The following is a 27,977-nucleotide window of genomic DNA, read 5'->3' as shown; positions in this document are numbered from 1 at the left end:
CAATAGATTATGAAACACCTTAACAACATCAACAGGGAAGATGGCTACCGGCTTAGCAAAAATATGGGCACATCTGTCTGTGGATAACTCGAAAACTAGAGACCAGAGAGTAATTAAGGCAGTTCCACCAGAAGAGATCAGCCAGCTCACTCAACCTACCCTTCCTTTGGCTAACCACCTCAGCCAATCAGGAGCCAGAAAGCCTGTCATTGGCCGACCAGCCCAGCCTACCAGACGATGGCAGCTACAATGACTACCGAAACGTTGCAAGACAATTACCTGACATGGCCTATACCCAGAAGCCAAGAAAATGCAGACAATGGCCTCGGAAGCCTGCAATCTTTGTTATGATGGTAGTTATTAACCTTAAGTGTATATTTTAGCCGTAGTGGGCATTTAAAGAATCCTTATTTTGTGTTGCCAAGATTCGATCAAGCCACCACCTCTTCCCTGCACGAATTCACATTTAGAAAAAAAACATATTGCTCACTTTTCCTGAAAAGTGAAACATTTTCTCGACTTTGAAAAAAGCACATTTTTAATAATGTTCAACAACCACTGTACATAACAAATAAATGCACATAACATGTACTGTACACTATGCATACATACTACAGTAAGTCCTCTATTTACGTCGTACCGATTTACGTCGTTTCGGATTAACGTCGCTAATGTTTGAGTACTGTTTCAATTTAAGTTGTCGCTGATTCACAATAACGTCGTTTACAATGACCATAAATCTTTATTTTAACCAAAACACCGTATATAATTCGTTTATAATTCTTTGTTTCCTTCGGTAGTTAATTTATGCTATGTAGCGTAAGCTACACGTTCACCGCCTTATCTTATCGTACATCATGAGGGACGCTTCCTGCTCTCCGCTGCTCTCCGCGCGGTGATGCAATACTACCAGCCTGCCCGCTCGGCCACCCACGTATCTCGCACGTAGAAGTGTTATCTACTTCCCGCAACGACACAGCATTTTCTCCTACCCCTTTTCTACCAACTCCTTGGCACTTCAGTAGAGGTGTAAAAGTAACTAAAAAAAAGTGTACCCGTATGTATTCGTTACTATAACAATTAGTACTCGTTACTTTTGTATCGTTACTCGTTACTTCTGATACCGCATAACATGCTATGTTATGTAACAGCAACGAATCGAGTCGTAATTCATACGCGTATAGTATGACGTCGCGTAAATAATAATAAATCGAATATAAACAATTAAAAGTATTTGATAATTAACAGCTTTTGTTAACCAAGAAACAATAAAATCTCATTAGAGCAGCTTTATTATAATATCTCTTTTAAGATAAGAACAAAAAACGTGAAAATACGCGATAATAAAAAAACAAAAACATACATATTTATAATTTGTAAAAAATACTTTCTTACGTTGTTTCTGTTCCAATCTCAAACTTTGTCTACACACATAATACCTTTAATAAACAGTAAAAAACTTGGACGACGAATTTCCAAATTATACTTTTCTTAATAAACAAACATTGTTCTTTGTAACGAATAAGCGCGCGCATGCGTAAAACATACGAAAAATGTGAGTAACGAAATGCATTCGTGTGTAACGTTTCGTTACTCGTTACTAGATGCCGCACCCGTTACTCAGTAACGAATACATACGGTTTGCTACAGCTCTACACTTCAATCGCTATGATATCATTGAGTTGGCCGGAGTTTTAAAAGTTGCCGTTGTTAACTTTATCGTGATTAAATGCGTTTGTAGAAGGCCTACAGTATCAGCTCACTGCAATTTATGATTTTTTCTTCATAAGATGTCTTCCAAACGACTATATATCTGTTTTTATATTTCAATCAATAAAGGTAATAAAGCAGCTGGTTAAATAACCATTCTATAAAGCTGAGAAGTACTAGTTGGACTTGTTTCCCACGCTGTCGGTTGTAATTTGCTGATAAAATTGCCCGTTGTCACGTCTGTATGCCAGCGCTTCCGGCCGACCTTGGGCCGTGGTCGGCCGGTGGCATGAAACATGGCTCATTTTGCGTCGTTTCTATTTACGTCGCGGTTTTCAGGAACGTAACCCCGACGTAAACCGAGGACTTACTGTATTAATTATTTATAGACAAGACATACAATATGCAAATTTATAGACAAATGTACAATATGGGTTATACTGTTATGAAAACAGCATATTTTTTTATAACGATCAACAACCACTGTGCATAACAAATAAATGCACATAACATGTACTGTACACTATGCATACATACTATTAATTATTTATAGACAATCAGATGTACAATATGGTTTATACTGTGATAAGTATACTGGTAGCTGCAACTTTGAAAACAAAACAAAGTAGATCTTACATAACATTTTTTTTTTTGCCATTAAGCTATAAAATTTCAGACTAACATCATTTTTCATGGAAATGTTAGTATTAATTACCAGGACAATTAAAATTTGTTATATTATGCAAGTCTGTCAAATTATATATGTATTTTAGTCTTGTAAAAATATGAACATAAAATAACCAATAAAAAAATAAAACATGACACTTAATAATTACATTGTAGGTATTTCAATTTTCATGTCAGGTTGGAACCATACATTTACACTATTGAAATTAATTAATTCCATTTTTAAAGGTTTTTCCAGCTCTTCAACAACCAAATAACCTTACAACAAAGGCACGTGGTCGCTACAAAAGATACCCATCATCTTCATTAACTACAAGGGTCATTCAATAAGTACAAATTGATTTAGCTCAAAAACCATTTATTCAATAAATGTTAAAGTTTAAGTTGGCATCCTTGCAATAACTTCTGTTCAGCTGTTCAATTAGATTTTGTAAACATAAGAACATAACCTCTAAATCAGTCAGTTCAAGACGTCAAGTCTGATTGAGAATTGCACCGCAGAAGAACAACGTGCCGTGATTAGATTTTTATTCGCGGAAGGTGTTAAAGGTACTGTTATCCATGCAAGGATGTTAAAAGCATCAGTGATGAGCAGCGCAGTGGCTGACCAGTCGAAGTTGCCACTTTCTCCTTTGAATCTCGCATTGATGCTATAATCCGAGAATACAGAAGAGTCACCGTTGAAATTATAGCTGCAAAAGTGTCTGCAAGTGTTGGAAAATAAACTGCGATACAAGAAAACCTACGCGAGATGGGTGCCAACACCCACTAGGCTTCAAATCAGTAAGCAGTTTTAAGGTCGATGTTCCGCTGAGAAAGAAGTTATGTATTTTTATTTATATATATATATTAACGGGCGATGAGACATGGATTCACTATTACGAGCCTGAGTCGAAGAAACAAAGCCTTGAATGGAAAAACACAGTTCTCCAACGCGGAAAAATTTCTAGACCCAGCCAATCTGCTGGCGAAGTCATGCTTTCACTTTTCTGGGACTCATAAAGGCCCAATTTTATGTGATTTTCTTGAAGACCAATGAACAATCAAAAGTAATTTTACTCTGATATGCTAGAAAACAAACTAAAGCCTGCAATTCACACTAAACATCGTGAACTTTTGAAGAAAAAAAAAATGTGATTTTGCTTCACAACAATGCACGGCCGCATACAGCACAGATAACGCAAGAATGCATTTAAAATCTAGCCCTCCTTACAGTCCAGATCTCGCCCCCTCACACTTTCATATGTTCGTCCCTTTCAGCTACATCGATTGGTCTCGTTTCTTATTGACTGATCCTCGTGTCTTTTTTTTTTAGACTTTCAAGTATGCATTTCTGGTCTATGAGTCAATTGCTAACAAAATCTATACAATTTGTTTGGGTTGTGAACAGTACAAATGCAGTATAATCACATACAAACTTGAAACAGTTTGCCGCATCTCACAGCTTTTGTTTTTCACAATTCTTGACAACTATTAAGACTGGAATGTTGAACCAGATGCTGTTGATGAATATTATTTACAACAAAACAGATTTTGACAACATGATAGTTTACTTTTCCAACAACCTGTCAGCATTTACGGTTCAAATGACAAGCTGACCATGCAATCTCTTAAGTACAAAGGCAATGACAGAAATGCAACAATGAACAAAAATACCTCCACATAACAAAGAAGTGAACCATTATAATCTGTGTAGCATCAAGAGCAACAGATTTATTTTTAACTGTGCAGAAATTTAAATGATAAGTGTTTATATTGCAGTGAAAAAAGTTAATCATTAACACTATCTGATGTAAAACTTTTTGTACTAATTTCTCTTCATAGCATATGTCAGTACACACATGTAAGTACAACCCACTGATTAGAAAAAAATTTTAATTAATTTTTTATAGTACACAATTTTAATATGAAAAAAATGTTTTTATGCTTCCTTATACATTACTTTTTAGGTACTGTTGCTAAGTTTTTTTTTTTTTTTTTTTTTTTTTTTTTTATATATATATAAAGTAACGTTTACATTATAGTGTACTTATACAAATTCTGAATCATCTCCTGAGAACTAAATGGTTATTTAAAAATGCTGCAATATATTACACTACATTTTTTTTTTTTAATACGGCATATAAAAACTATTATATTATTATGTACTTGACCTTCTCTTCCGTGACGGCGCGGAGGCTTGTGGCGGGGTACTGCGGGGCCTAGTCGTAGGTGACGGGGATGGACGTGAAGGGCAGGATGGGGTTGCACACCTCGACGGAGAGGGCCGTCGCCATGCAGTCGCTCGCCCGGTCGTAGTCCCCCACGGACTGCAGCACGCGCCCCAGGTTGTACCTGCGGCAACCCTCGCGCTGCAGTCGCCGAGCCATTTACAACACTCCACTCATCGTTCACAATAGTTTTCCTTTTCAGTACAACTTTTGAGAAAATTTTAAATTTTGGGAAAAATTGATTTTATTTAATTGTATTAGTTAAACGAACGTGTAGGCTAAGCACTTATAACTCATTAAACTCAATTTTTTTTTCACTCTGGTATTTATTTTCACATTTCCAGAGTTACCATGTGTAATTATAATTAATACACTTCTCTGACTGACCATTTTTGTTTCAATAAAACAGCTTTTGAAATGCCTTCAAACTTAAGTTAAAACATATTTTTGTAAGCAGCTGAACAATGAAACAAACATTACCGTATTTAATCGCATAATGTCCGCACATTTCTTTTTAAATATTTGAAATGGAATTTTTTAAAATCTGCATAAAGTCCGCACCAGACAAAGCAACCTTGGCCACCCCTGAAAGGTACAGTAACGGGATGGAAATTTACCGACGCTGTCAACAATGCTTTAACCTTGAGTTGTTCATTTCTCTGGAGCGGTCGCTGAGAGGGTTTTGTAGCGTGGTGAAACCATCCGGACTCAGAAACTCGCACTCCACTGCGCAGCTGCCTGCGACGTCACGCGAGTTGCAAGGGGATGGGCTATATATAGCATAAGCCAGTACACGTCAACTCACACTACGTCACAAAGTAGGGGAGGTAGCGGAGAAGTGGTGGGGGTACATGCGCACGGTTTTTTTTTTTATACACACAGTGGGCAAGGGACAGGGAGGGAGGCTCGCCGGCGCCAGCTAATGCAGACATTAGACATCTGCCCCGTGCCGTCAGTGGCCATCTCAATGAAAGATTAAAAAAATATCTTTTCACGCAAAGCATTTATTTTGTGTAGGCTGGCTGCGGCTTCTGAACGTAAAAGCGCACACGCGAGTGAGAGAAGAAAAAAAAATTGAGTGGCGTCTTCCACTAATCGCCGGCACCCGATTATCTCGTCACATGTCACATTTCTCACATCCGCTGCGGAGGGTCGCCAGTCACCAGCACTCTGCTAGTAAACTAATTATGAGAGAACAATTTTTTTTACTCTACACAAAACGTAAAATTTTGAGGAAAAATTTATTTTCAGACTTCACCTCATAATGTCCGCACCCCATTATTTTTTGTCAAAAATGTAGCCAAATTACTGCGGACATTATGCGAGTAAATACGGTAATACCTTCTAATATAATAAGATTTGACACGCAAAAAATTAGCTGACTAGCTGACTATTCTCTGATGTATTTTGATATGACTGAAAATAGCAAAATTCAAGCACTTTTAGCAAGGTAGCACACCAATATGGTCACATAAAAATTGGTTCACTAAGAAATTATAAAAATTAAAAACTATATAGTCTGCTAGTCTTGAAAATGTTAATGTTCTTTCTGGAACAGGTAAACAGAAAGTAACATTAACCTTTAAATCCACACACTGGAAAAACTACAATTAAGCTGTTCATACAGAAATGATGAGACAAACAAGAGGGAGGAGCTAAAATAATGGGCATAAAAATACTAACATGGACTAAGATTGCAATAAGCAGGTCAACCGTTAAATAAATAACTGATTATAAACTAATTTTAAAAAAAAATCCAATTTGGACCAAATGGATATGTACTTAATGATAAAGACACTCATCAATGATTATAAAAAAAAATTTCACAATATCAAATAAACTCTTACTGCATTCTTCAAAATGTAACTGCCAATACTGGTCATCCTCCTGTTGGTTCAAGGCTAATCACTTCTGCCAATATTCTGTACTGTAATTCTTGAAACTAGTTCTCGACACCTACCAACCGGCAAACAGGTGACGACTCACCAAGTGTGGTGCTCCGATGGGTCCATCTTGGCTGCGTCTTTCAGTATCTTCTCAGCGAGGCGATGGCACCCGAGGTAGTTGTAGATCAGGCCCTGTTACACAAGCCACACAGTTCATCCCTGTTGTCAAGTTCCTCATTCAGACTCATTAACTGGGTAAAATTACCAATACCGTAGAATTGTATTTATTAATAGTTCATGTGCTAAAATTTTTAAACATATTATGCAAGACATTTTTGAAGTAGGATTTTCTTAGGAGAGTTTTTATTGTATTTTATCACAGTGAACATATGCCCCTTTGCTATAGTCAGTGGCGACAGGCCTTGTCTTGTATTCATTCGCAAATCAATTAACAAATAAAATATTAAAAATGAAAAGTCATCGCGGCATAAATAATCCTCTCAAGGAAACATTTAACTCTTCATGTGTTTGATGCATGAACTAAGTCTCCAGAATCAACACATATTTTAATTTTATTTCTATAATTGCATGTTAAAAGTACAATATCTTGGGGAGTAACAGGTTAGGTACGAAGAAAAATATTGCCCTTGTAAACTTAAGAGATTATCAGTTTTGAATTTTCCTTTATTTTTTTCTAATATTTTCTTTGAATCATCTTCCTCGAATACTGAATCCGAATGCTACAAGGAGTTGATGGTACGACCGGCCGTTCCTTAATAAAAAGCCGAGATTGGGAGGTTGGGGGTTCGCTCTCCCTGGACTCACCAGGTGCTGCAGGCTCTTGAGGTGCGTGGGGTTGATGGCGACGGCGTTCTCGAAGCACAGCCGCGCCTCGGGGTACTCCTGCTTGGCCTCGTGCACCAGGCCTCTCTGGGGGGCAGTCGCACATCGCCGTCGCTGGCTCGGCAGTTCCCTTCATCGCTCACGTGTGTGGTGTATCGAGGCCTCGACACCCCGGAGGCTTTTTGTCTACCCCTCGACACAGTCGGGGGAGTGGTGGCCCAGGAGGTATTGAAATATTTTTAAAATATATATGTCTAAGACACATTTAAGAAAGTTTTGTTTGGTCTTGGCCTTAACTGGAGGTCTGGGATTTTGAAAATATTATACCCCGAGACAAGATTATTCTCCCGGCGATCGAGGCCTAAGTTGATGCACTTCCGCACCAAAATCCAAGGCAAAATAAAAAATTCATTGAAATTCACCTCAATCCCCTTATTTTGTCTATTAAAATTTAGAATAATTTCATTAATGTTTATTTCAGGCTTTTTATTTAAAAATTTAAATAAATTCATTTAGTTCCTCTTACAAAGCAGTTTTGGAGCGAGCCTCTATTACAGCACAAAAAACTTAGCTTTTGATCAAACTTTTTGATGTGTCAATTTCTGAGGAAATGCATTTCAGGATTTTAAAAAAAAATTATATAACTGAAACATGGAGCATTTTTGTATTGAGATTTATTTGGTGGTGTCCTCAAATATTAATTTATTACTAACAAAAAAAAATCTGCATTTAATACACCTGTAGGTTAAATATTTTTTATGTGATACATTTTAGCGTATGTACTTGAAAACAGTCCCCAGTGAGGAAGTAAATATCTGTGGCCCCTGGAAATGCGCGGCTCACCGTGTGCATGATGGAGTGGGAGAGGGGGAAGATGGCGGAGGCCTCCTGGATGCTGGACGAGGCGGCCGACAGCTGGTCCAGCGACAGGTAGATCTCGGCCAGCAGCAGCCAGATCTGCAGCTGCAGCAGCCAGGCCTTCTGGGGGCCGGGGCGGGGCGTGAAGGAGTTGAGGGAGGAGGCGACCTCGGAGAGCGTCTGCTCCACCCGCGACGCCGCCAGCGAGTGGGCGTGCAGCGAGCCTGCCGGCACCAGCCCCGTCTCCGTCAAACAATACTACATGCATCAGTGAGAGCAACTGCAACTTAAACATTCAAAATACTTCTTAAATATCTGTTACTTCATGAGAGTGTTATAAATAGAAAAAAAAAAATTAAATGAAATGATGGATCAGGCTGCAAGGATGCATGAGTCCACTTCATTGTACAATCGGTAGGGGCAAGATTGTATAGTGAATTTCGATAAAACCTAATTAAAATTGAAAAGTGTGTCACTGCACCATACAGCACTGAAATGCAAGTTAATACACCATAAATGCACCAACATGCACTTAAAATCTTAACATTGATTAGCATTTTTAATCAGAACTTAACTCAAAAACCTACTTTTTAATATATCAAATTTTATTTATTTATACTAGCACGAATTTTTTTTACCAAAATGTATATACAAAATAAATAAATAAATAAATAAATAAATTGGAAGAAATAAATTTTACTTAATTTTTCATCTTGTAACTGTTATCATTACTAACTTACATATTTCTACACTATGTTGGTATAATTTTCACACACATAAATACTTTATTTTTATTTTTTGAATACATAGTTCAGTCTCAGACATAACTAATTATTATATTGTAGAAGGGCATATGTTAGTCAAAAAGACACTCGTTTTAGTAAAATAGGTATCATAAAACATTTGGTCCATAATGTTTTAAATTAATTTCTATCTTTATGAATAAACATATTTCAAAATGTAAAAAAACAATAAATCCGCAATCTCCCTGTTTTAAAAATGAAATTGGCCTACAAATAAAACCACATAAGCTTGTCTCTAACAATCAGCCACTCGACTCGTGGGTAGCTGCAGTTACGTAACCAAGTGAGCAGTCAATGAGAACCACAAGACTGTCCCCCCGCGAGCAGCAACTCACTGGAGTCCTTGTCGGACATCTCGGAGGTGTAGAGCTGGAAGACGCTGCGGGTGTCACTCTGCTTCTCCGAGTGGCTGGCCATCTCCGCCATCACCTGGCTCTCGTACAGCTGCTTCCACAGGGCCAGCATGTGCTTGGCAGTCAGCAGCGCCGTCTGCAAGCCACACCCAGGCTCTACACCCCCTAGCAAACAAGCCCTAACGCATTTAGAGGCTATCTGAGGACGCAAGTGCTGTTTCAAAACCTTCAATCTTGACACTGACCGACAGACAACCGGTGGGTCTAGACGCATGAAATTGCACAGGAGGTCCTTACACAACGTAGGCGAGCACTAAGGATTTTTGAAAATTCATCCCCAATGATGTTCAATAGGGGATGAAAATTTGTATGGAAGTAAGTCATTTCTGAAGTTAGAAATACAGAAATTGGTGTTTAGTCTTCTGTTGAACAAATAAGTCAGTTGTGTCAGTGTTTATGGTAATTCATCAAAAATTAGGATCAAATACTTTCCTATCGGGCACATGGCTAGTAATTTAATAAAGTGCCACTTAGAAAAGGTGCATCCTTACAATACCACCTCATAACTGAGTTAGTAGCCGTACACTGGAGCCGTATACGAACACGAACTGCTATCAAGGAGCCTCCCCCGACTATCCCCTTGCGGACAGTCGCTACTGGCCCACCACAGTATCACACTGTACCCATGATACTTGGGAGTCTAGCCAAAGTGCAATTTAATTTTGAACAAGGGTAGCAAATAGTAGCATGGTACTTTCTGCAAAAGGGCTATGAAACTGTAAGCATTTTTAAATTTATATACGTATTCCTCATACCAACTTAAACTAACACTTTGCCCTTGTCTACGGGTGGCCATACTTGGCCGTGCCTACTGCGAGATGTCATCCCGCCCGGGATGAACTCAGCTGGCGCACGAAGGCTTGAGGCGACGGGACTGCCATTATTACAATGGGATCTGAACCATGTCGTCTCAACACCTTGAGACCCGCAGGCATGATGAGCACGTTTGTCGCACGAGCATGACGCTTCAGCGATCACGCACCCCAGGAGACCCAGATCCAACGGTAGTCAGAGGTTCGCAACCGGAGTTTCTTCCCTGTTTCCTTCTTGGCTCGCAGCCCTAGGCGAGGTGGATAACCAGACGTCCAAGGAAAGAAAGTACAGCTGTGTCTCTGTTAACAGAAGTTGTGAATAATTCCAGCCAACCTGAAGCACCATTTCCAGCAAAGACTGTTGAAACATTGCGCGTAAGGATATTAAAAAAAAATATTTTTAATGCTGTCAAAAAGCCTAAATATATCTTTTTAGGAGTCTACACTAAAGAAAACTGGAAAAACTTCACCCAGAACAATGATACCACTGTGCCCACTGAAAATCAAGACAATTTTCTTGTCACATCGTTTTTATCAGAGGTAGCTGCAGTCGACATTCAGTGGTTGATAAGACTACTGTAAGTAGTTTGGTACTGGTTTGACCGGGGCTCCCGGGGGGGCGCACCTCGCCGCCCGGACCCTGCAGCTCCAGGTGGGCCCTGACGTTGAGCAGGTTGAGGTTGTCGGGGTACTCCTGCAGCGCCGCCGCCACCAGCTGCAGCGCCTCGCCGTGCTGCCTCTGGGCGGACAGCAGCAGCACCAGCAGGTGCAGCGAGGCCACGTGCTCCGCGCGCAGGTTCAGCGCCGTCTTCACGTGGCCCATGGCCTCGGGCAGCTGGCGCAGCTCCGCGTGCTGCAGCGCCAGGAAGTACTCCGGCAGGTGGTCGTTGGCATCGCTCTGCGCCGCCCTGCGCCGTCCACCCACCACCTCGCTCACTCTCTCTCTCTCCACGAGCCGGGCAAGCCTGGTGCCCACGCCATCGAGATTAAACTTCATCAGTGGTATTATCAAAATTATTTTTAGTAATGCAAAGCTCGTCAGAGCATAAGTTACAGAATGATGGTAGTATAATTATGAATCATTCAGTAAAGATTTTAATTTGCAGAAAATTTGCAAAAAAAAAAATTATGGTTATGAAAACCAATTTTGGAATAATTATTTTTATTTTAGTGGTCTTCAAGGTATGATGTTAATATGTATGTACTATACATAAACAAACATTAGCTCATTGTACATGTGAATGCAGATTTAAAACATTTCAGAGGAATCAGCTTGGTTGTAGGGGACAGGGGGAGGCACGCACTTGTGGAAGGTGTCGAGCGCGGCCGCTATGAGCTGGTGCCTCTCCTGCTTGAGGTGCACGCTGGTCGCCTGCAGGTAGTGGCCGATCCCCACGTGCAGGTGGCAGCGGGACTGCAGGCCCTGGGGCGACGCCGTGTCCCGGGTCAGGCCCTTCTTGCTCCACTCCAGGCCCTCCGCCACCTGCGGCACCCCCCCCCCCCCTTCCCCCCTCAACACCACGCTCTACCACAGGCCGAGTGCTCGGAGCTGTCACACATCGCAAATAACACTACTTATCACTTCGTTTTTAATGAAGTTACTCAAAGTTGCTTCATGGGCTTCACTTAATATAAAACGAAATTGTCGCTTTGTTAATTTGAGATTATTGAAATACTTGATAACTTTACAAATATAAGTAATTACCAAAGACGTTATATTATTTTGAAAAATGAAGTTATTTTCCTCGATGACAAGTCTAAAGAAAACTACACACGAAGATGAACACCAGCATCGTTCACGATCAGAGCACAGAGCACCACTCTTCCGTAGTTTCACCGACATGAGAGCACGTCTGCAGGCAGGCGCTACCGACCTTGTTGAGGTGCTCGTAGCAGACGCGGGCGGCCAGCAGGCACGGCATGACCTTGGTGGGCGTGAGCCGCGCCACCTCCTTCAGCACGGCCAGCGCGTGGCCGTAGTGCCCCATGGACACCAGGCACAGGCCGAACTGCGTCCACACGTGGTGTTCCTCGAAGGAGAACTTCATGGCCCGCTCGAAACTCTGCAACCACCGGCCAGGACACGTCCGGGACCACTGCCGCGTCGGATACCAAACACCGATGTCGTGTCAGACGTAACTCGCTAGCAAACAGGAAACACTGTACCAAAATGAAAACTGATCAAACTATAAAAAACAGCAGCGGAGTGCTGCCACCTGACAGTCAGTACCGAAAAAAATCTGAACGCGAGTGGTTTCACTGGTGCTGGATTACAGTATTTGCCAAGCCATACAACGCCTGATTTAAGAGTTTTCACTGTTCTTCATTGTACTAGCCAACTTCTTTACAGTTTTTTTTTTCTCTTAAAAACTAAGCGATTAGCAGCACATTTTAATTACCCTTCAACGTAAAATTATTTTTAATACAGTCACTGAGGCTTCACTAATGAATTAGGTATAGAGTGCATTTAAACTAATCTAAAGAGTTCTGACCTTTAAATATACATTTAAATACAGTGTTATACCTTTGAATATAATATAATGACTGATAAAACAAAACAAAACATTGTTTTACTATAGAATATGGTGAAACTTCATTACACATTACTTTAAAGGATATAGATGTTTAACATTAAGTAACAGTTCATTGAAAAGTAAATAAAGTTCATTATTATTAATGGGCCTGCTTAGTCAAGGGTGTATTCGTGATAACGAGGCGGGATGATAAGTGCAACGTTCAAGGATGCTTCTAGCGCAAGGCTCTGAACTGACTTCTCATCATGCATATGGCTACTATGAGATTTGAGAGGTAACCATAACATTATAGTATGTATGACGAAGAAACAAAGATAAAGGTGTAACGCAAATCTCCCGACTGCTTCATAGAATCTGTACCGGGTATTTCAAACCTAAACATTATCCTGAAAACATGCATACATCTCTCTTAGAAATCACAGTTCAAGAACAAAATATGAAAACTCATCCGTCCTCAGCACATTCATAATGCTTTTTGTAAACAGACACCACTCGAGATGTGTTGAGCAGTTTTCAAATACTGTTGTTTCTTGTGTGTTTTCCGAGGTGCGCCGTGACGGTCTCTCGCGAGGCAGTGAGCACGCACCTCGCGCAGAAGGTCCATGTGCCCCCAGCGCACCAGCGCGATGGCCATGAGGTCGTACACGGCCGTGGCGTTGTCGTAGGCCCGCATGCGCGCCTCCTTGAACTCCGGGGTCTGGCTGAGCACGGCGTCCCTGGCGGCCATCGCCTCGCTGCAAGCACGCGCCCGCCGGCCAGTCCGCACATCCGCGCGAGAGCCCAACACATGCAAGACATCCAGCCTACTTACAGCAAAACTACTTTACACTGTAAACAATGAAAAACGTTTGAAACATATTTGGACGTAGTTATGCAAAAAGGAACCAACCCACAATTTTGCTATATTTTATTTGAAAATAAATTAAAATGGTACAAGGTTGATCGTACCGTCGTTGCTATTATTATATCAGTATTTATACTAGACCATTAAAATTATACCCACATTATGTTATCAATACGAGAATTACAATTTATAATTAACTTTAACTTCAAAATACTCAGAATAGGTTTCATGTGGGTTGGTTCCTTTTTGCATAACTACGTCCATTGAGGGTTTACGATACGGTAACACACCCGACAATCACAGCAGCACAGGGACGTAGAAAAGGGGACAGGTTCGTGGGGTCCCGACCCCTCACTCTCAGGATTTAACAGAAGGTACTTTATGGTTTATTAACTTACATTTTGGTACTGACATGCTTTTCAGTGGTATTTCGGTTTTATCGCAATTCACCAAATAATCTTGTCCCAGATAACTGTGTGAATAATGTGTGAAATTATTCATGCTTAAAATGAGAAAACTTCGTAATGGGAAACTCCCTCCGAGGGTTTCGCTGTTTGTTAGAATGGTACACTTTGAAAAATTCACTAATTATTTAGTTTGTGATGGCAAATACTGAAATCATTTTAACAGGTGCTACGTCCGAAGATCCCTCTCGGCTGTTAAAAACTTCTAGATGAAAATTCCAGGTTACAGAATCAATAAAAAAAAACAGTTGGTGTAGTGGTCATTATTTGGGGAAGGGTGAACCAAAAGTCCCAAGTTTGATTACCAGCTGTGTCAAGGATAATTATTTCGAATGGACCAATCAAATCTTTAAATACCATCAAAATTTAAGTACAGTATTAGAGAAAGATTCATATTTCAGAAAGCCACACTCCAGCACCCGTGCATTTGACAAACAGAACATTATTCATTTCTGTGGAAGCTATGGAAGAAAAGTTTGTATTTCTCACCAGAATGTTTAGTTAGCACTTCAAGAAATTTTTTTTAACATAATCAGATATTTTTGCAAGTTAAACATCCAAGTTGATTTTTTTATTTTAAAAATAAAGGTTTAACAGGTTTTTATTTTTTTCAAAATTAAATATCTACAGTTATTGCTCATATAATATAATATTTATTCTGGCAATCTAGATTCTGATTTGAGAAAAGGTGGATTCGACTAATCACTTATGTTTAGGAATGTAAAATACTGTATATAGAATATTCTTGACCTTACACCTCCATATTAAGGAAGACTTGACAATCATCTAACCATCATGCTGAGAAAACCGTCCCTATATCATAATACATATACAGTACCATTGTTGTCTAGGGGAGAGGGGGAGGAGGGGGGGGAGGTAATGCTCAAAAATTAATTTAAAAAAAAAAAACTTTTTGTACACCAGACCAGGCACCACCTGGAATAAATAAGATTTGAGAACATTTTATGTACGTAATCAGTGATGATATAAAGAATTCAATATAAAAACCTTATTTATAATGTAATTATGAACTTATATTTGGCTTTGCAAGAAGATATGAGTGTACGTGAAATGACATAGGGGTGTGTGTGTAATCTGTGCTCTTAATCAAAGAGTGTAACTGAAAAAATATATTATTATTATTAATATTAATATTTTAATGTTGTGTTAAGTAGTACAGAGTGTATATATTTTTATAATTGCTGATAGTTTATTTTCTTTCACTTAAGTACTGAGTATTGAGAAAGACTGAAACTGTAACCTGTCTAATTCAAAAGTACTCGACACTGCGTGTTGCTCGACAGTTGTTACCTTATCAGCAGCAGAAGGAGGATCTCCTCATTCTCGTTGCGCGGGACGAACAGGTTGATGCCCGTGTACTTGCGCGGCTTCCAGGGGCTGGACGTCTTCGACAGCACGGATGGCACGGTCTTCTTGGCAGGCGCTGCACAGAGTCAGGCCGCGCTCAGGCAAGCACGGCGAACGTACAAACTATCAGGCATTATTTTATATGCAACCGATTCTGAGTCTATTTTTACTACTCTACTTTGAACTGTTAACATCTAAATTATATTATGGCTGAAATGTTTAAAATAATATCTCATTTTCTGATAGCAACAAACTAGAAAGCATTCAAAATAAAATAACTGAATTAATTAATAATAAATCATTTTACTTAAGCTGAGGCCACACACAAAACTAAGTTATATACGCGATGTTCACTACGTTTGTGATGTTAGGCATTGTCCTGCATATTCTGCCTTCTATATTCTTCCATCAAATTATTCCAAAAACATGGAAATTGAATTAATATTTCACTTAACTTTTCCATTGACTTGACTATTTACAACACAATCCTGAGAGAACTTAAACTTCATAAAAAGCAAATGCAGAAGTACTGCACAATTCTGAGCGAAAACAGATGTTTTTGTTTATCTGCACATTCACGAAGTCAGTGACGTTTCAGAAAAATAGCAGAGAACCAAACACCTGGCGACGTCAGCAGGATCGCCAACATACCAAACACAGCTTTGTGAGGCCAGTGGCACCTGAGATGCAGCTGGCGTAGCGAACATCGCGAACATCGCGAACATAGCGCCTTGTGTGGCCGTAGCTTCATACTGCTTTGCCCTTCCTTTCTGATCGCAGAGCTTACCTAGATGCTCAGTTTGTACATAATTTTGATAGTTCAAAAAATTAACAATAAAAATAAATAAAATTTAATAAATTGTCCATCAGCTAATTTACCACCCCCCTTCCCTCAACCCCTCAAACACATATTTTTATTGCTGTTACCTAGTTAAACACACGATTTTATGGTTTCAGTGTTATTTATAATCAATTTCTTTTTTGAAACAAATATTTCACTTTTTTTTCTAATAATATAACTGTTGTACTAGGCTAACAGTAATCACACCTGTTTATATGCACTCCTTTATAGGTGGTAATTACTACTGATCAGTTTGATATACTTGACTGTTATATATTTAAAATTTAGACTAAAAACTTTTTGTTCTCTTTTATTCATGTAGTACATTATTAACCATGTATAAAAACAATAATTATAAAATGTTTGTGTTGTTCTCAAAATTCCCAAAACAAAATGTTTACACTTCTTAGTTCCCACACTTTATGAATTGGACATTTTTGTGAATAATATTTTGCAAAACTAGTTTCAGTTGGGTTCTTTAGTATTTGCTGACAATACAATTTACATATTTCCACAAATTTAAAAATCAAAACTGTGATCATAACAGATCTATAAATTACTATTTCTTCCTCAACATTTGCTGAAACTGGATAAATTACAAGCAAACAAAGAGGAACAAAAAACCAAGGAATTCTCATGGTCTTTACACTTCCTCAAGGTCTGCAAACTCCCTAATAACAGGCAAATTTTTTGGCAATATCTATTTTCCACTCATGCATACTCATAGAGGGCAAGTAAATTGTTTCATTTATTACTTACCTATGGCCACAGTGGGGGAAAAAATCAAAATAATAGAATGACAACTAAACCAAAAATATATAACAAAAAAATTTCAATTATTCAAGTCGACTGTCTAATAAACTATCTTGAGCCACGTCGGATAGGTATAACGTACAGACGTTTCGCTCCGCACTGCAGCAGGCTTCTTCAGAGTTGAGAAATCAAAAGAGTTAAATGTTGAACTATTAGAACTGCCTCCTGCACCAGAGCTGCGGCTACCTGTGTCCGGGCCGGCGTCCGGGGCGGAGTACACTGTCCCGCTGACACCCCTCAGGAGCACCTCGGCCAGCTGCCGAGTGAGCGTGAGGCGCAGGCTGTGCGTCGCGCTCGACTCCACCGCGCTCAGCATCGTCCTGCAGTCCCGCCAACCACAACCACTCCTCCACTCCTCCTCGTCTCCCGGTAACAGACACGTCTTCTGTTCTCAACCAGCAGTATTCAGGGGAGCGTGCCACAGAGGACATACACCATGATGCAATACAAACTTTTTTTTTTCTGGTTACACCAACAGATCCTGGAAGCTGTGGTCTGTAGTAATGCACGCTTCTGCAGGACAGGGTTGGGACAAAAATATCTGGTTTTTTATTTTATTTAAACCAGCTTTTTTTTGTTATTAAGTTAGTTATTTTGCTTCTCAGCATTTTCAAATGAAAGCCATACAACATCCCGCTTTCTGCCACTCGTGTTGAACAGAAAAGTTACAACATCAAAGAACTGAAGTCCAGCTAATCTGCACATCTGACAGGGTCTCCCCCCACAGGATAGGGATTCTCCAGAGAAAAGTTTCACAGTAAAGTCTGGGATTTCCCACAGAATAGAAATTAACTATTTAATGTTTTTTAATTATAGAGGACTATTTAGCTGGATACAATTTACAACTTATTTAGATAATTTATGTGATAAGATCTTAATTATTAATTTTTTTTTGTTCCTGCAAATCACAAGAAACATTAATGAGCAAACTTTTGTTGTTATAAAGAGTGGAATTGGAGCTTTCATTAAAAAAAACTAAGCTATGCTATGTGGTTGTTTAACCCATGGGCTGAACGCTGACGTCACCTGTATCTGGCGACGGCCGACTGCAGTTGGCCCCCCTGGATGTGGAGGATGGGGGCGCGCTGCAGCGCAGTCTCCAGCACGGGGCCGATCTGGCGCTCCGGGTGGGGCGGCTGCGGCGAGTACGAACCTGCCTCGCACACACGCACGAGGTAGCCCGGGCAAGTTCCGAGAACAGAGCACTTACATGCAGTAGCTTCTCATCTCAGACAGACAACTACACGAAACTGGTTAAGAAACGGCCTCTGTCTTACGGTGAGAGCATCCCATAATTTGTTCAGTGAGTCGTGAAACCGGAAATCGAGATGACCGGATTGGATCCAAGCACAATTATTCCTCTTTAAAAGTTGTGCTACCTAGTTTCGGTATGGGCCCCTATTGGAAAACTGAAGTTTGGTAATGAAGTGAACATACATTTTTGAACAGAAAAGCACAACACAGAGAAATTTTACGCACAATCAACAGAATACAACTCTGCAACTCCCAAGTCAAGACACAACGGTACTTACGCATTAACGCCACCGCAGCTACAGATTTGGCTGTTTTCAAGGTTAGCTACATTAAAACAACTTTCAAACGTTGTGGACGGTTGATTGGGTTCGTATAGCTACATTAAAAATATTATAAAATATTTATTATAGTTGCTTAGGAATTACGAATTTATGATGTAGCTATCCTGACCTAATAAACCGTTCACATGTTTTCACAGTATTTTCTTATCCTGATCACACTGTCTTAAAACTACATTTCCAAAACTTACGTTTACCAAAATAAAGTTTCATGTCATGGGAATTGGTACATTTTCGTTTTTTGGTAAAATATTTCGCTCCTGAAAAAATAAAATTGCATCTTGTTCTGTTCCTGGCAAATCCCAAATACACATTTTCGTAGCACTAAAAAATGGCGTCAAAAATCAGCAAACAACAGGGCAACAAGGAATCTAAAAGATAACTGCGAGGGCGTGCGAACAAGATTGCTCTTTATTGGCGCATTAGCGTTAATACCTAAGTACCGACACAACTATACATGAAATATAAACTAAATTGTTCAGGAGGGCAGTCATACATAGTTTGTTTGTTAATTTATTTAACTTCTCCTTTAATAAATCATATGTTACTGAAAGTTCAATAACAATATAAAAGTGAAAATTTTTATTTTAGTTTAAGGTATTTTTTTTTAATATTTAGTTAACTTGGTGTTCTATACTGATGTGTGTCTGCTTCAGTGAAATGAACACTATGGAAGAGGGCTCTGGGACAGCAAGCGCGTGTGGCGAGCGAGACGGAGGGAAAGGAGACGCACCTGTGCCGGAGGCGGCGGACTGCTGCAGCTTGTCCTGCTCCTGCAGGTACAGCAGCGTGAGGTCTCCCGCCAGCTCGAAGCACTGCACCATCTGCTCCTCCCACTCGGCCTGCTTGTACTTGGAGGACGACGAGGGCGGCACCTTCTCCAGGCACATCCCTGCACGCAGTGCACACCGCCCCGTCACGCTCCCCCCTCCCCTCCTCCTGCACTCCTGCACGGCGAGGCTGGCGCTTTCATCACGACTTCACAACAGCCCTTAAATCTTCTTAAATCAACTTACTAGCCACAAAAATTATAGTTTCTTTCATTTTACACATTAAAATATGACATACAGATAAAGACAATAAAGTTTTAAATCTTTGTTAACAAATAACTCATACAAAATTTTTATCTCGGTAATAATCAAACAATGATTCTAGACGCATTAGGTAATAAAAAACTTTATAGTTTTTCTTGACAGTAATTTAAACTTTAACTGGTTATTTCTTGTTCTACATTTCTCTCATTTCATAGAGTACATTAGTTGAAGGGCAGGTTGACTTTTAGACTTCGGAAACACCATTAAGCACTGCCGGCAGGTACTTCAGTTTTTATTTAGTTCAAACTCCGCCAGATTCCACTGTTGTTTGATCCGAGTCTTGCTACGTGACAGGAATGACAGGCACCTATGATTACCAACTTAGGAGACCGATTCCTGGATGATGATTTTTTATTTATCATCTCAATAAACTGATGGCAGTATAGCCACAAAACTCAAAAAAACATGACAAGTAGCTTTTCAGGCCATTCAACACTTATAGAACTGGACTACAAATAACACATATGTTGCTTCTCCTCACACATCTGAACACTACAATTCTACTGTTTGCTCCAAAAGGGTTGGTATTCTCGGCCAGCACCTACACACTTACCAGCAGCTGAGCTCGAAGACGACGGAGTGCGAGTCCTACGAGGGGGAAGCACCTACGCGCTCGACGCCTAGCTCAAGCGACTCCGGGAAGGCAAGGTGCGAGGAGGAGAGAGGGGGGTTACCTTGCAGACAGAACGACTCTGCGGAGAGTTGCAACGCCCTCGCAGACGCCTCTGCCCCACGCCGGGACGGTCTGCAGCCTGCTCCCCGCACCACACAACCCAGTCAACTCCACCACGGCATGCACACAACGGTACCCGGCACACTCGCTAGGAGCCCAGATGCCTGTCTGACACAGCTGACAGAAGAACTGGGTGGCACTGGCGTGTGCTGGAGCCAAAATGAATTTACAAGAAAGACAAATGGAATGTGCTTATTATACCTGGAACGCATCTCTCGAACTAATACTTGGGCAAGTTCATATTAATGAGATAGTAATAAAGTTGCAAGTACATGAACTAATCCAAAATCCTGTATAAATTATATACTTTTTTTTTTTTTTTTACACATGTTGAAAATATTTACTCTATGAAAACAACCAAAATACTAAATTAAGACACTTTTCTATTTAAAAAAAATTATCAAATCATAAAATCAAATTAAATTAGTCAAAAAAAGGTTCATAATAACACCACAAATTCACGTGAAACCTGCCCTAGTCACCCTTTAGTTCAATCATTGAGACAGTGACTAGGGACCCTAACTTTGAACATTTTACATCTGCTTGCAATTGGGCTTCCACCCGGTGGCAAGGAGTCCTCCCCCCTGTTCACTCCTCCACCTTTTAAGATCCCACCATAGGTCCTTCATACCTCTCACCTCCACCACATTTCATCCCGTCCATTCCACTGCCACCCGGTCCTCACCGGATCAAGTGCCTCCCTCTTTCTGTTCGTCTCCACTGCCTTTAGATTTGCCATGCATGGTCTTTCTCCCTATGTACCCTACTCTACACAACCTCATCTTCCCCTTGCTCCCCTCAGCCTTTCACTCTCCTCCTCCCCACCCCAGCTCCTTCATCATCTCGCTGCCCTGCTTCGTACCTCCTCCGGTGCTTCCCCCTTCGTCACCGGGCAGTGTCCCACACCGCGGTCCACACTTCCCGTGCCCTTCAGTGCCCTACGTCACCCTCCAACTAGCGTTACAATTCAAAACAATAAAGAAACACGCCTTCGCTAGATCATACAGCTACTTATGCAAATTTTATGCACGCAGTTTTCAATATTACCCTAGGCCGTCAAGAGTTACTTAACGATACAGACCCGAAACATGCAGACTTCAAGAATGGAATTGAGCGTTTTTCAACTAGACGGAAATTTTGTCAATTTATTACGATTTCAATTTTAAAATTATTCATCGTAATCCGGGAGATGACATGTACGTCCTGCATGCAGTAACAGGGCCCCTGCCCAAGTTGCCGCAGTACAGGCGAGCTCACCCTTGATGGCGTAGGACTCGGCCACGATGCGCAGGCTGCGGCTGGGCAGGCTCTTCTCGGTGAGCGACTGCAGCTCCGCCTGCTGGTAGTGTCCCAGGGCCTCCTCGTGCAGCCCCATGGCGTAGTGCAACTTGCCCAGCAGCAGGTTGGCGTCCAGGAACACCCCCGCCTGGCATGCCCCGTGTCCCAGCACCCGGCAACACTCTTTGTAACACCTCACTGACATCAGGGTCAGCAGAGACTACCAAGTGCGATGACCTGTTAATGGAGCATTAACGGAGTGGATGGGCAAGAGAAACGTGAGTACCCCGAGAAAAACCACCGGTTCACAACGTCCCTTATATATCTAACTTGCACAAAAATCAGAGCATCCCTTACGTATCTAACTTGTGAAAATTCAGGGCATCCCTTACGTCATCTAACTTGCAAAAATTCAATGCATTCCCTACATATTATATTTGCGAAAAATTAGACCATTCTTTAGTAACTTGTGAAGAATCAGAGCATCACTTACTAACTTGTGAAAAATCAGAGCATCCCTTGTGTAACTTGTGAAAAATCAAGAGCATCCCTTACAAATCAGAGATGACCCTGCCGGGGATCACACTAGGGTTACCTTGTTTGCAGGCCAGTGGTCTGTCCACTTCACCACCACACACCTTCCTCCTGAACAAGCACTCTCTTTGAATTTTGTTTTAGTTTGTTCTGCTTGTTCCTACCGCACGGATATGTACAGAGCTTTAAGGAGACGGGACCACTGAACCACTTGGGTACCGACTCGGTACTGGTACATTTGAGCCATGTCGTGGTGCAGGGATCCAACCTGCAACCCTTGCCATGCGAATGTAATCCACTAGCAAACATGGCCTTTGAACTATCTCAGTTCGTAGTTATGCAACAAAGTTAGAGTCATGCGTGTCTGCTGCATCTGGTGCAGGAAAATTTACAAATAGTTTGCTATGCGGAGATTGAAAATTCACCAAAAACTGACCTGAGATTTAACACCTCAGTGAACTGGAATCAGAGCGAGTTGACCCTGGATTCCCAGTCTGGATGACCTGGGTTCAAATCCCGGACCAGCCATCCTTATTTTAGTTTTCCATGGTTTGCCCAAACCACTTCGGGAAAATATATAGGCCATGGCCAGATCATTCCCTTTAACTTTGACTTGTAACTTCAAAGGCAAAGTTCAACTAGGTAATATTTTATTGAATAGTTTATTAATATATTAGACATAAACAAAATTATAACTGAAAGTGCTCATTAATAGTATATTTACTACATTAATTATTCTAATAATTTATTGAAGTTTCATAGTTTTTAATTCAGTCAATATGAATGAAAAAAACAGAAACTTCTGTGGAATTGTTTGCAATTTAAGTTAATTTTTCACAAATGAAGGATATAGTGTATCTTCAATGACCACACACAAGAGGAAATCTTGCATTCGGCAGCTAACCTAACACTAGTTCCATTGTTGGATTTGACAACAAAGGTTTACTGCACTTCAATAAAAGACACAAGCTACATCTAACCACCATCTCGGTAGACATGGAGTGACATAAGTCTCTCCAAATACACCCACATGAAACAGTGTAACGTGTTCTACTGAGGTGATTCAGTAAATTCGGAAGTTCACCTTCTTGCCCTGCTCATTGACACTGTTCAGCAGGAATCGTTTAGCTTCGGCCAATCCCGAGCGAGCTCGGCTGATGTTCGCGTCCACGGGCGGGAACTCCTGCAAGTACAGCTCCAACTTGCCCTCGCCAATCAAAAAATTGGCCAGGCATTCTGCAACACACACAAAAAAAAATGGGTAAAATTTTCAAATGCAAAAAAATTGTACCGTAATATTATGTTTAGATGCCAGCCTAATTCGAACTATATCTGTCAGCTGGAGCTTAATAAATAAATAAATAAATAAATACTAAAACTAAAATAAGTGTTACCAGGCACCAACTGTATTCATTATGATATTAAAGTTTTTTAAATTTCCATTCAACATCATGTTTTCATTTTTACTATCCAAATAACAAATAACTGGTATTGCTAATTTAAAAAAAAAAAGTTTATATATATATATATATATATATATATATATATATATATATATATATATATATATATATATATATATATATATATATATATATATAGGCTACTGGTACTTACAAAATTAAATTACAATTTGTAAAAAAAAATTTAAAATATCTCTATATACATTTATTAATACATACATATAATATACATTGCATTTGTTCCAGTGTGCTAGTTCGCTTCCCATGGCACTGAATGAATTGTAAAATAGTATTATGGAAACCTGTTGTTCATTGTTTAAGATGGCTAATCACATGCACACGTGCGAAATAAGTTAGGCTGCTGAAGTAGACACTCTTTCCCTTCCACCTCGAGTCACTCCCTACTGCCCTCCGCCCCGTAATTAGCCAAGGTGCAACTTGTAATGGGCTGGCTGGCAGCACACAGAATGCAATGTTAGTGTTGGAAATAAAAAAAAATTATTTCAAGTGAAACTAAAATATCTGTGGACAAAGCAACTGTCGCAAGCAGGGGCTACTTACTCCAGGCTGATGCTTAAGGACGGGCTATCACCCCCCACCCCCTGGAGACGCGCTTGGTCAGAAACTGTCCCATCGCAATGACAGTAGCCTGCCTAGCTAGTGGAGTGCAGGCTTTCCCCGCCGTTTTCTAGTAACTATGTTGGCTCTCGAAGATAAGCTGCGAAGTGGTGGATTGTACCGACGCTTCTCTCTGCATTGCAGCAGGCGTCTTCAGAGTTGATAAATCGACAGTTTACAAGCTACTACTTTGACACAGCTCAACACCATATTTATTTATTTTTGTTCCATTGATCCCACATGGAGTCAAGGATACAGGCATATGTGTAATATATACATGCACATGCATTGCTATTTACATAAATTATTAAAAAACAAGTATGCTAATTTCCTTAAAATACAGTATATGTTCACAAACATTTAACATACGGTAGATACATGACAATGGTACAATCAATTTTAGATTTCTATTTTTATAAAGAAAAGTTATCTCTTTTATACAATAAATGTGGAAGTTACTATAACATAAGCTGTCAGGTCAACAAATCAACTGTTCTGTTTCTCTATTTTTTATCAAATTAAAGAATTCCTTCAGAGAGTTTACCTGGCTGGTATTGCAGTTCCCACTAAACTGGCAACTATGAATGACAGTTAGCATAGCGTTTATTTATTAAGTAGGGAAAAAAAACTTATTTTGGTCTATTTCAATCACATATTTTATTTGCCGGTTGTCAGACATCTATGGAACTCTGCTTCTCAGTGCAAGAAAAACAACACACCCACATATATATGTTCCCCCGTCCCTTCCCAGCTCAAAACATACCCAAATTTATTTTCTAAATTAGGTATTTAAAATTTAGCCAAGTTCTAGTGTTCTCCTATTCAAATATCCTTAATGAGTTAAGCAGGTTGCAACAATTGCTCTCCAAAAAGTAAATTAAGTACGTGGCACAGATTTGTATATTATAAAAACAGTGAAAAAAAATTTGTTCAAAATTTTAAAAACATGCCTTTGTAGAATTGCTGACAAAGATCAGAAGCACCCAGAACAACTGTAATTAGTGGTAAATTCCAAGAGTAAGAATACATTAAAAAAAATTAAAATTCTGAAAGAGATTTTTTTTTGTCCAAAAAAAATGCCAGTAAGTACTTTGAACGTCACTAATCTAACCTAGCTAACCATTCACACCAATTTACAGTATTTTAAATGATATCCTAATGAATTGTTCACAAGATTTCTACGTATATTTAATGTAGCCAACCTGAGCTAGCCGACCGTTTACAGTATTTATACCCTAAATAACCTACCGTTCTCATGATTTAAACTATTCTTAACGTATTAAATATAACAATTCTAACCTAACTACTGGCAAAATACTTCAAGTATCACAACACCCTCCATCAGAACGATTCAAAAACATGTCAAGAGGTAAAAACAAGCATTTTAGATTATTTATTTTTTAACGAAAGAGAGGCTCTCCTTTAGAATTAGGTACTCTAACAAATGTATCCTTGCTTAAAACGTTTCTTTGGTCCTGAAAGCACATTTTGAAACTCTCAGACTAAATAATTGGTTATCTTTCCCAGATCCTAATTTCATTATGTTTGAAAAACATTTATGGATATTTTTTGGGATTGTGGAGACAGAAAATCCTTTGGAATTTTTATTGCCTCTAAATACCCATGCTTAACTCTATATTATTACATCATTAACAAAACAAATTAAAAAATTGATGTAAATGTAATAAAGTTTTTATTTTTGACAAAGTAGTGACATTCAAATGTATGTACTTGTACAAGTACTTTAAAACTTAACCTTACTTCTCATTTACCGAAAGAGGTTTAACTGTACCTGATGAAGGAGATCTAAGTTTCAGTTGCTCTGCAAGATCTATAACTCGTTTCCAGTTTGATTCCTCCCTACTTTTTTCTATATCGGATTCGATACGGTTTCTGCCTTTACTTGTCATTTCCACAAACAGCCGACATGAAAGCTCAGCTGTTGTCAAACCAAAGCAGCGAATTGCACAGTGGTTGTTTTCATATTTACTTTATAAAAACAAAAGAGGTTGCTGTTTCATGTTTCTGAACAAAATATTTTTAATGTTTTTCAACTAAATAATCAGATAATGAATTTATCAAAAATAAAACAATATAATATATAATCATTTATAAAAATTATACAGAAATAAGCATTTCGTCAATAAGTTTTAGTTTTTCTGTAAATGTTAGCTTTGGTACGTTCACAACACTGAACGCGTCATGAACACATCAGCCAATCGTTTGAGGTAATTGAATACGTTGACCAATCACATTATGTAGTTTTGAAATGGATTTTGCGCCTTCGAGTTTGAATTGTGTTCTTATTTGAGTCACAGAGTAGTGATTTCGGATACGAAAGTTTGTACTTATAACTATAGAATTTCTCATTTAAAGTTTTTTTTTTTTTTTCATTTTATTTGGTTACCACACTCTTTGGTGAGTTACAATAATTTTTAAGTACATCATTATTAAGTTGTGTGCATAAAATGGAATAACGATCAGGAGAAAATATAGTGTTGCAGCCTCAAGTGGTTATACAAAATTAACTTTTAACTCTTTCTATCCAAATATAGATTTATATCCTAATATAAAATTAATATTATTTTAACAAATATTATTTTTTTGTGTTCCATAATGCCCATTAAGAAGAAACTCTTGTGATCGAAGGGATACAAATGACAATGATGAAAAATTTAAGTCTCCAAACCGTAAAGCTCATAAATGTTTTTATATCATCTTTTTTTATATATTAAATACAACACTTTGCTATCACACAAGTTCAATGTTTAGTGGTCGTTTAAAAGCTATCGATTGCTTGGTCACTTCCAGCTTTATAATCTTCCCACTCCATATTCTTGTCGTGCGTGTTATTATTGTGGTTATTATTTTAGTAGATTGAAGAACCTACATCCGTTGATAAAGTATTCTTTCTTGAAAGTGGTTGTTACCTCCTGCGAAATTATTAATGAACACTGTCTCCACCAAAGTAACACTTACATATTTTATAGTTTTCTTAACATCGTCCTCAATTGCAGTCTTTCGATTAGCCATATGTATCTTCCAAGCAATGCATTTTCACTGAAATTCTGAAATGAAACACGGATGTTTAAATTAAAACACCCATCTGATTTATGCATTGAATGACTGGTTAGTATACTCGTAGTTTTGTATAATATAACTTTTTAATTAAAATTGGAAATTTGTTTAGTTACAACAAAACTTGTGACAAATGTGGCTTTTGTTTTCGAAAAAGCTCTTCAGTGATCGCTTCCATAAAAAAGATGGTGTTGTGCAAGAAACCTTCATCTTTAATATTCCGTGATACAATTATAGTGTCGGTGCGTGGCGCTTAGGCCCGGTGCACACGTGCGGACATTGTCCGCGCGGTGCCGCTGCGGCGCCGGAGATGCGTTCTCGGAAGGCTTGGCTGATAAAAAGTAATGCCCACACAGCTGCGGCACCGCACGTCCATTGCACGTCCACTGTGCTTACATTTTTGTCCGTAGATCCCACAGGAACGCTGCGGCGCCGCAAGTCCAACTACGTTCCTTAGTACATTGGTGTCAATCGAGCAGTGCACACGTGCGGTATGTTGCC

At 39.4% G+C, this 27,977-nt stretch overlaps 1 protein-coding gene across 1 annotated transcript; it reads right to left on the bottom strand.

The window, feature by feature from the left end:
* Positions 1–510: 510 nt before the first annotated feature.
* On the bottom strand, positions 511–26,398 carry LOC134532463 (tetratricopeptide repeat protein 7B). The gene is made up of 16 exons (XM_063368877.1): positions 26,191–26,398; positions 23,402–23,553; positions 21,763–21,931; positions 19,412–19,570; positions 18,113–18,239; positions 17,273–17,406; positions 15,376–15,508; positions 13,343–13,490; positions 12,097–12,285; positions 11,527–11,705; positions 10,848–11,130; positions 9,333–9,486; positions 8,180–8,418; positions 7,319–7,423; positions 6,594–6,685; positions 511–4,731 (listed from the first exon to the last, which is right to left on the bottom strand). Exons 1-16 carry the CDS (start codon positions 26,306–26,308, stop codon positions 4,599–4,601), a joined length of 2,514 nt encoding a protein of 837 aa, XP_063224947.1. The 5' UTR covers positions 26,309–26,398; the 3' UTR covers positions 511–4,598.
* Between the last annotated feature and the right edge of the window lie 1,579 nt (positions 26,399–27,977).

The sequence above is a fragment of the Bacillus rossius genome, chromosome 6 (assembly GCF_032445375.1).
Source record: "Bacillus rossius redtenbacheri isolate Brsri chromosome 6, Brsri_v3, whole genome shotgun sequence".
NCBI classification, from domain to species: domain Eukaryota; kingdom Metazoa; phylum Arthropoda; class Insecta; order Phasmatodea; family Bacillidae; genus Bacillus; species Bacillus rossius.
This window is presented reverse-complemented; position numbering and strand designations above follow the sequence as displayed.